The sequence below is a fragment of the Cloeon dipterum genome, chromosome X (genome assembly GCF_949628265.1).
Source record: "Cloeon dipterum chromosome X, ieCloDipt1.1, whole genome shotgun sequence".
Taxonomy (NCBI): domain Eukaryota; kingdom Metazoa; phylum Arthropoda; class Insecta; order Ephemeroptera; family Baetidae; genus Cloeon; species Cloeon dipterum.
Window position 1 is genome coordinate 25,305,040 of NC_088790.1, and position 9,957 is coordinate 25,314,996.

Consider the following 9,957-nt stretch of genomic DNA (forward strand, 5'->3'; position numbering starts at 1 on the left):
CAACATGATATTTAAATAGTCTTCTTCACCCAAATTTTCTCAAGTTTCCCTATTTTGCTAAAAATTTGAAAACGTGTGGCTCTAATTGAATAAACAATAATGTCAAACTGGGAAATGCTTTCCTTACATACCTTCTCCGGTGCTGTGTCAACATGAAAAGATCTACGCATGACGGATAATTTGACCTGATTATTGACATGAGGAGATTGGTCGGGTGTACGAAAATTTATGGCTCAGGAGAAAAATAAAGTGAATATTTGTCCGGAATATTGGTCTTATTTCGGGTGCAGTAAGGAGAGCAAAGGGCGTAGCTTGCTGGGCAAACCGAAACTATGCAGCATGCGTGATTTGGCAGGAAGGGACGAATGTCTAGCGTTTCAAAAAAAGTCCTAGGTGCGGAGGCAAAAGGCCCTTGAGTGGGCTGGGTCCATGCTGTGTGGCTTGGTGCGCCCATGTTTTCCGTTCGCGATATTATTGGGACCAGTGTTTCAGAATTCGTGCTAGTACATTGCGCGCCCTTCCAAGTCCTCGGAAAGAGATAAAAATAAAAAATATTTTACTGTTTGCAATGGTCGTGGTCACCTTTGCCAAATGCAGAAGGAAAAAAAGCGCGACTGGCCAAATTTGGCTGGTCAACTTGAAGTTTATAATTTTAAAAATATAAACACATTACATTTGCTCAAAATAGATCAGTTTTTAATTTTTTCTCGTTAATACCTTCAAGTACGTTACACCTATTTCGATCCCTTGACATTGAAGGTAGCTATTTGTTCGGGAATTTCAATTAAGATATTTGCGGACTGCTTCGAGTCAAATACCCGAAATAAAATAAATTTTTTTACTGAATTTCCCTTTTTTAATGGATCTCTGATATTTCAACCATAAAATTTATAACTCACTCTAGATTATTTAATTGTTCGTAGTTTGTGTTCACAAATAGTTCTGGGGCTGATACAAAGGTAAATCAGTTTTATTTCTTTCGATCATTGCAGGTTTGCTTAAGCCACTGTTATCGTGTGTGTAATTAATTTAATTAAATAAATAGAAAATGCTATACAGAAATGAATGGTATTTTTTATTGTAATTTATTGCAATCTCTTGGCAATAAATGTAAAAAGGTTAAACACGTGGAACGTATTTCATATGACCGACGTTGCTAATGTAACAAGTTTGGCTTTAGAACCTTGCGGCCTGTGATGAGCAAAAGGTTTGAGCAGCGGTAAGGTCGACAGACCACTCTTGAAGCTGCAGATGTCATCGATACGCGTTGGCTGCAACACATTCAATCAATTATTAAATTATTTTCTTTGGTAAAAACTAAGAAATACCTTGCGGACGATCGACAACGGCTCAAACTTGTCAATCTCAGCGCCAGCAGATCCAGCGCCTCCTTCCGCGATCGACAACACATGGACCGCTAGCTTCCGCCTTTTGGCACCCTCGGGGTGGATGTGCTCATTGTAAAACTTAATCATATCATCCTTGGTAATGGTCTTGAGAAAGTCGACCTCGATATTGTTCCGGTCAAAGCAGTACGTTTGGTCGGAAATTTCGGCCCAGTATCGACTCGTTAGGTTTTTCATCTTCTTGGGCTTCTCCAGCCGCAGTACAGCCAGGGATTCTTTGTGCCGTTCAAACTCCTCGTCACTCATTTCCTCGAGGTATGACTTCATGTTTAGCAGGAACTCCTCAATTTTGTGGTCCAAATAGATTGGATGCTTGTACGACTGCACCGTGATTCTCACGCCTTGACCCGACACCTTGCGATCAAGGGCCAATTGCACAATGTAGCCGATCTGCTCCTGTAATTTAAATCCGTATTTTTAATGAAATTGTTTGATTAAATTTTTTAGATCTTAATAATTTAAATTTTTGGTAAATTTCCTCTGTTGTCTTTTTTCCAAATATTTTCGTTTTAGGCATAATATGCCCGTTTTTCGTCTTTAGTTTACAAGTAAAAGAAAATAAAGCTTCAAGGAAATGTTCTGAATTTCAAATTTTGTGTATGTAGTATTTAGCGTTGACCTTTTTTAGGAGTAAAAAAATAAGAATTCTCCAATTTGCGAATGCTCATAAATGCTAAAAATATTGACTGACTTTGGTCCTGAGCTCGTTGAAGCACGGTTCGCTGGCGATTTGGACGAAAAACTCAAGCAGCATGTTGCTCTCTTTGCTTCTCGGCGGACACTGCAGGTGAAATTCGACGCAGGAGGTTTTGTGCGTTTCATTTGTTACTTCGTAAACATAGTTGCTCCCTGCCAATATCATACACATTATTATGAAAAAAAACAAAACAAAGAGAGTATAATTTTACCATCCTTCAGTTTCATGTCTCGGTAACGCTGCAATTGCGGCGGCAACAAAGGATTCACATTCTTGGCCAGTTTGCTCTCGATCAGTTCGATCAGTTTCTGGGCTGCTGCTTTGTTCACGTTTCCGTGGAACAGGCACTCGACGTGCGTCATGGAGAAGAACTTCTTGGTGAAATTCTTAAGGCCATCGAAGGTCAGATCTGGAAAAAGTTAATTTATAAAAGCAACGTGAAATTATTGCGGCGATCAATTTATAGAAATTGGGGTGCGAATCACGTGAAATGGTCGAAAAGTTATTTTTATCTGTTACGAGAAATTTAAAAGCGACGTAAAATGGAAAAATCGGAGTACTAATGCATTCCAATAATTGGGTAAAAAATGAAAATATTTTGCTTACATTTTGTATATTCCAGCTGTTCAGTTTTAAACAACGCTTTTTCCAGCAAACACGCCGCTTGGTAACGTCTTGCTTGCGTGTATGGTTGTTCTTCTCCAAAATTCATCAGATCCCTTACATACTAAATCAAGAAAAAAAACATTTTTCTCAGCAATCTAAGAAAATTGAAGCCTACATATATACATACATTTTCCTTGAAAATCTCATAGCGTTCCTCGTCGACCTCCAAATTGATCAGCGTGTCGAGCACTTTGGTTAGCAGGATGTGTTGTTTGTCGTGCAATCCCTTGATTTTCATCTGTCAAAACCAAGTTAAGCATATCTCTAATATATGATTAAATTAGTTTTACTCACAACCAAGCCATATTTGGAGGTCACAACACTAAACTGGAGAGAAGCCAGGGAGGCGTCGTACGAATATTCAGTCAGGGCGTCATGAACCAGATGCACATAAATATGCAAATACATTTCTCTGATCGGGTTGAAAAACACAAACGGACTGCATAACAATTTAAATATAAATTGAGAAAATTTAAAAACTGTAGTCATTAAGTTGCGTACCTAGTCAGTTCAATGATCAGGTTTGATTTTGGAAGAAGAAACTCGTCATCCTTCTTGTGCCACACCCGAGCAAAGTGCGTCTCGTGAATGATTGCAGGATACTTTGTGGGCTGCAAAACATACAATTGAGTTAGGATAGTTTAGCTAAATTTTTCTGATGCGTCAGCAAAATGAAAATTATATGAAAATACATTGTCATTTCTGACTGGTTATATCTTAATAAACAAGTTTAGCATTGAGGAAAATATCCGGAATTTCAGTAGAAAACAAATAATTCTAATACAATTTACTGTAATGATGAATATTGCAAAAAAAATAATATTCTGTTAAGTTCACTAAAACAAAAGTGGAATTCGAAATCACGTGTCTGACAAAAGGACAAAAAGAAACTCACATTATCATCATTTGGCAAAATATCAAAGCTGCTTGGAATGAACCCGTTCTTTTTGGGCAGCTTCAGCTCTTCAATCGGCTTTGCATTCTTCCACTTTTCAATCAGCTCTGAAGAATGTCTTCGATTTTGTACTTGGTTCCGTACCATTTCTCAGTCTGGTCAGCAATTGTTTGAAACTTCTTCGATACGATTCTAATCCTGATTGAAGGAAGGAAAAATTAAACAAAATTTAGAGCATTTTCCAATTGGTTTCAACCTGCAGTTATCTGGAGTGAGCTTTTCCATCGCTTGATGAATTAGCTCGGGTTTCCACTCAGACAATACATATCCACCAGTCAGCACATCGTCTATTGGGTATTTCTAGAAAATGACAAAATTCCCTTTATTGTGTTTGGAAAGCCGCCAGCCACTGGCACCACTGTACTTTTGCAAATTTCTGAGACTTAAATGCACTTTTAATACCGCGGCTACAAATATGCAATTATTCTAGGCGTAAAAATCTTTAATATATTTTATGGGACTCACTAAAAACTTATTTCATTGTAAAAACAACATATTTTAAATACAAAAATATAATTTCTTATCTGATTCTTCAAATTCTTATCTTTAGCGCGACAAATGAAATATTTTAAAGTCAGGTATATTCACAAAATAATGCATAAGCAAAATAATTTAATTATCTGTTGCGGTCTCCTGCTAACAGCTCTGAAAAGTGTTTAATTGGATTGTGATTTGACATTCGGCACATTTAATTCCAAATTCAACTTACCAGCAGCTCACCAACCAGGTTGGCAACGTATTCCATGGGCGATTCTTTGTCTTTGAACCGGAAACTGATGTTAGTGATTTCCACATATTCTTTGAAAATCCATTCCTTTGGATCTTCTTGCCGAAGCAGATTGAAATACTAAAATTAGAAGCGTGATTGATTGATTTTCCACAGAGCGTTGCACTGCAAGAGTACCTGGAAGATGAGATCAACGATGTTGTCAACGTTCTCGACACCCTTTTCAGTCAGATCAACGTCCACATCGCAAACTGAAATGCCCCTGGCCGGTAGTTCGCATCCAGTTTGCAGTTGGCTCGACCAGCCACGCTTTTTCAGAGCAGAAAGCAAGCTGCCGCTGCTTTCGTGACCAATCAGGTGGCCCAAGTACTCAAATGGCTGAAATCACAGAAAACGAATAGTTCATTAATTAACAATTAGGAATCCACAAGCACTGATAGGGAAAATCATTTGTTTCATTTCTAAAGTTTTTAGAATTCCCAATTTTTTTCCATTTCTGTGTGCCAAAATCAAAGAAATAATTGTTTAAAACTCATAAATAAAGTACAGAGGATGATTCAGCAATTCATGTAACAATCAATCTCTGCATTGTAGTGCTGCTCTCTTGAATGAAAACAGGGTTATGGAGGAAAATTCTTTTTTTAAAAATATATTTTTTAACAATTTAAGTGATAAACTTTTTTGAATTTAAATTGTGGCAATGATCCAAGCCTCTGTAAATTATAGCCATGAGCCATGAGTGAATGCATACTAGATTCGAAAATTTAGATTATAAGAAGTATAGTACATACTATCACCATAGCTAAAAAATAAATGCTTACATCCGATTTGTAGTGCTGCCTCATGTCAGGAATGGGAAACGAGATTTTAAGCGATCGCGAGTCCATTACTGGGACGACAAATATTTTCTTTTTCAGCTGCTCTTCGCCATAAGGATTTCCAGGCCACTTGGGCAGAGCGACTTTTTTGTTCTCAATTGTTCCAAACAAATTCTTGGCTTTCTCTTGCAGTTCGTCTAAAGAGTCTGTAAAATATATTTCAAATATTCAAATGAATACAAACTGATATGAAATTTATTCTAATTGACGCGCTTCATTTTTTCCAAGCAGTAGATATTTCTGGAACTACTCCGCAAAAAAGAAAATACAACTGTTAATTAATGTTGGACTGATAGTTATTTTTAAAATGTTTGGATATACATATTGGTTTTAATTTTATTTTAATCATTATCAAAGAAAATTCAAAATCAAACATTTATTCCAAAAGTTGAATAAATTTCCAGTCGTAAAATCTTTGATGCAAAAATAAAGTTAAAATCGCAGTGAAATATCAATCAATTTTATTAAACACAATTCGTGTTCAACTATCTCTGAGAGTACAGTGGAATTATGGTATCGTTTTTAATATTTGAAAACTGAAAAATTGGATTCCTGGTTTTCATACCAACAATTTATAGAAAATTTACTGAAAATGAAATTGCTGGACAATATCCACATTTCCACCATTCTTCCAAACTCTGGTAAAAAAATTTAACTGAAATTAGTTTTATATCGCACCTTTGCCGAGGATCACGAGCGACATGATGTTGGACGAGTAGTAAGTGCTGTGGAACTTGAGCAGCTCCTCCCTGACATTGATTCCATTTTCCTTGGGATCGTCGACCAACGTTTGCTTGTTGCCAATGCCAAATTTACTGAAGGGATGATCCTTGCTGATGGTGCTCCTCTCCAGCTGGTGTAATCGCCACCCGTCACTGTCCATATTTGTTTCATACTCTGAATTGACGGCTTTTACTTCTCGGTCTGTCGCGTCCTCGGTGAAGAGAGGGGCCAAAAAGAACTGAGAAAAACTTTATGCAGGATCATTATTTATGAGTTTAGTTATTATTTTTACTCATTATTACATGTCTAATGCGTTGTCCAAGTGTTGATGGGTGACGTCAAAGTAGAAGGTCGTGTTTTCCATGGAGGTGTGTGCATTTGAATTGCCGCCATGCTCTGACAAGAACTTGGTATACTCGTTCTCGCGTGGGTACTTTTTCGTTCCAAGGAACAGCATGTGCTCCAGAAAGTGAGCCAAGCCATCGAGTCCATTGGGATCGCTCAATTGACCTGAAAGAAACAAAATCATTTGCATATTGAGAGCACTAAAATATTTCAAATAATTATAGGCCATTAGTTTTTCTTTTTGTATTTAATCTTTTTAAGTCTTGAAAAGTGCAATGGAATAAAAAGTAAGGGGGTTTTTGGTTGCTCTACAAATTCCTACCAAATGGAAGGAATTTTGTCACAGCTTCGCATTAAAACGAGAGCCCCCCTAAGGCATACAAACACCAAGCTTAACCATTCCAAGCATTGTTCTGATTCTCAAACAGCAAAGATCACCGTAATTATTAACATGCGCGTTTTAAAATGCAAGACAAGTTGAATTGATACACTTGCCTATATAATTGTTTCTACATTTTGTTGTTTCATATTCTGAAAATATACACCCTATTACAGCTTTTGTGTCACATTTTTTAATAATTATATTAATATTCAATACATAAAGTATAAAAATTCCGTATAGAGCATAAGATTTGATATCAAATAATATTAAAAACTTATTAAAGCGTTTTTAAATATTTAGCACATTTTTTACAAAAGTTGCTTATTTTTTTACTTTAGATGAAATTAGTTGCTTGGTTATTGAAACAACACATTTAGATCTAATAAAATTGAAATAATGAATCGATTCACCAATAAAGGAGAAAAATGCTAATTATTTCAATATATAAAACGATGATTATCACTATAAAATATACTTACCAACGTTAACTGAGAGCGCAGCTGCTGCCTTGTCAGTTTCTGGGTCGCTGATGAGTAATACCCGTAGATCATTGTCCAAAATTAGGCCTCGGTAATCTCTTTTGTCCTCTTGACTTTTCTTGATGTTTTTGAATATTTGGACCATCGTGGAAACGGTCGCTGTGAAGAGCGGTCGAGAAGAGGGAAAAATTACTCTGCAAGCTCTTTAAATATTCACCAACAAGAGCGTGTGGAAGTTCAAAAATTCTAAAAATTCATATTTTTACCTGCGCAGCAATATCACAGCCCTGACAGGAAAATTCCTAAATTTGTGAGTGAAAAGGATCGAAAGGAAACAAATATGCGAAGGTTGAATTTGTAATTTTCTCCTCTCAAGTCCTTACTTTGAAGTAGAATATCTGGTCATTAGCTAACTTGACGGGAGAAATTAATGCTCTGCGTCGGTTCCCTCCGGTTTATCCATGCTGATTTTGATAAAGAAAAAAATATGTACTCTTCATGGGGTGTTCTATATGTTAATTTTTATTCATGTTCTCCCAAAATTATCCAAGGTGTCTTGTAGTTCGAAAATGGAAAACGTTTAGCTCATGGAATACCCTAAAATATCAAACGGCTTGTTTGAAATGCTTTTCTTATATACATTCTCCGGTGCTATGACTTGATTATTGACATCAGGAGATTCGATTAGAAATCTCACCGAGAATATGAGAGTTAATTTATAACTTTCGAGAAAAAACTCATTTTTTTCAGAATATATTTTACTTTTTGCAACGGTCGTAGTCACCTTTGCCAAATGCAGCAGATAAAAAGCGTGACTGGACAAATCTGTTCTTGTTAAGGAGGTTAAAGTGAATGACTTTGTAAATATTAACAAATTTCCTCTATAGCCAAAAATAAACCAGTGTTTAATTTTCTCTCATTAATACCTTCAAGTATTTCACGTCTAATTCGGTTCCGTGACGTTGAAGGTACCTATATATTTTTCGGGAATTAAATTTTGTTATTTGAGAATCCCACGATAAATGCACTGCTTCGATTCAAATACATGAAATATTTTATATTTACTGAAATTCCCTTTTTATAATAGATTTCTAATTTTTCAAGCATAAAAATTTTGAGATCGCTCTGGATTATTTAATTGTTTGCACTTCGTGTTGACAAATTGTTTTGGGGCCAATAAAAAGGAAAGTGTTGGTGCACTTTAAATCAGATTTATTTCTTTCGATCATTGCAAGGTTGCTTAAGCCACACTATTATTATGCGTGTAATTAAAAAAAAATAGAAAATGCTATACGGAAATGAATGGTATTTGTATTCAAATTTATTGCAATCGCTTGGCAATAAATGCAAAAAGGTTAAAAAACGTGGAACATATTTTATATGACCGACGTTGCTAATGTATCAAGTTTCACTTTAGAATCTTGCGGCCTGTGATGAGCATAAGGTTGAAGCAGCGGTAAGGTCGACAGACCACTCTTGAAGCTGCAGATGTCGTCGATTCGCGTTGGCTGCAACACATTCAATCAATTATTATATTATTTTCTTTGGTAAAAATGAAGAAATACCTTGCGGACGACCTACAACGGCTCAAACTTGTCAATCTTCAGCACCAGCAGATTCAGCGCCTCCCTCCGCAGTTGGCAACATCTCGACCGCCATCAGCTTTCGCCTTTTGGCCGCTTCGGGGTGGATGTACTCTTCAGCACCAGCAGATCCAGCGCCTCCCTCCGCAGTTGGCATCATCTCGACCGCCATCAGCTGTCGCCTTTCTGCCGCTTCGGGGTGGATGTACTCATTGTAAAACTTAATCACGTCGTCCTTGGTGATTTTCCTGAGAGATTCGACCTCGACATTCTTCCGGTCAAAGCAGTATGTTTGGTCGGAAATTTCGGCCCAGTATCGACTCGTTAGGTTTTTCATCTTCTTGGGCTTCTCCAGCCGCAGCGCAGCCAGGGCTTTTTTGTGCCGCTCAAACTCCTCGTCGCTCATTTCCTTGAGGTATGACTTCATGTTTCGCAGGAACTCCTTAATTTTGCGTTGCACATAAGGAACAAGCTTGTCCGACTGCACCACGATTCCCACGCCTTGACTCGACGAATGGCGATCATGGGTCAATTGCACAATGTAGCCGAGCTGCGCCTGTAATTTTTTAATGGAATTATCTGATTCTATTTTGAGAATCTTATAGCATATTTAATTAATTGTCCGATTTTAAAAATGCCAATTTATGCCCAAATAAAATTGCCTTGGTTTAAACCACCCTGGCTAAAACCAGCTGGTCAAAATACGGAACATTGCAAAGGGAACTGCTTTCTCGTGACACAGAGCTATGGACATAAGCCAAACAGAGTAAAATAATAACGAAAAATAGTTTCAATGAAATGTCCCGCATTTCAAAACCTGCGTTTGTAAATGTTAGCGCGCGCTGTTCTGTTTTTCAGGAGTAAATAAGTGAGAACTCCCCAGTTGCAAAAGCTCTTAAATGTTCACAAAAATTAACTGACTTTGGTCCTGAGCTCGTAGAAGCACGGTTCCCTGGCGATTTGGACGAACAACTCAAGCAGCATGTTGCTCTCTTTGCTTCTCGGCGGACACTTCAGAAAAACGTTGACGCAGTAGGATTTGTGCGTAAAATTTCTCACTGTGTAAACATGTTCGCTGATCATCTCTACCAAAATCATAAACGTTAACATCAAATT

General features: G+C 37.2%; 2 protein-coding genes across 2 annotated transcripts; both read right to left on the reverse strand.

Annotated features, from left to right (window-relative positions):
- Window positions 1–1,139: 1,139 nt before the first annotated feature.
- Window positions 1,140–7,403, reverse strand: LOC135945433 (insulin-degrading enzyme-like). The gene is given in 17 exon segments (XM_065493121.1): window positions 1,140–1,271; window positions 1,329–1,802; window positions 2,098–2,255; window positions 2,315–2,512; window positions 2,710–2,830; window positions 2,897–3,007; window positions 3,064–3,208; window positions 3,271–3,380; window positions 3,665–3,774; window positions 3,777–3,862; window positions 3,921–4,024; window positions 4,434–4,571; window positions 4,629–4,829; window positions 5,273–5,475; window positions 6,008–6,300; window positions 6,355–6,562; window positions 7,259–7,403. Coding segments are annotated over 17 exon segments (2,937 nt in total).
- Window positions 7,404–8,404: 1,001 nt separating this feature from the next.
- LOC135946352 (insulin-degrading enzyme-like) lies at window positions 8,405–9,924 on the reverse strand. Its single transcript, XM_065494562.1, has 4 exons — window positions 9,901–9,924; window positions 9,763–9,852; window positions 8,824–9,397; window positions 8,405–8,766 (listed from the first exon to the last, which is right to left on the reverse strand). The coding sequence occupies exons 1-3, from the start codon at window positions 9,922–9,924 to the stop codon at window positions 8,855–8,857; spliced, it is 657 nt and encodes a 218-aa protein (XP_065350634.1). The 3' UTR covers window positions 8,405–8,766; window positions 8,824–8,854.
- Window positions 9,925–9,957: the final 33 nt, after the last annotated feature.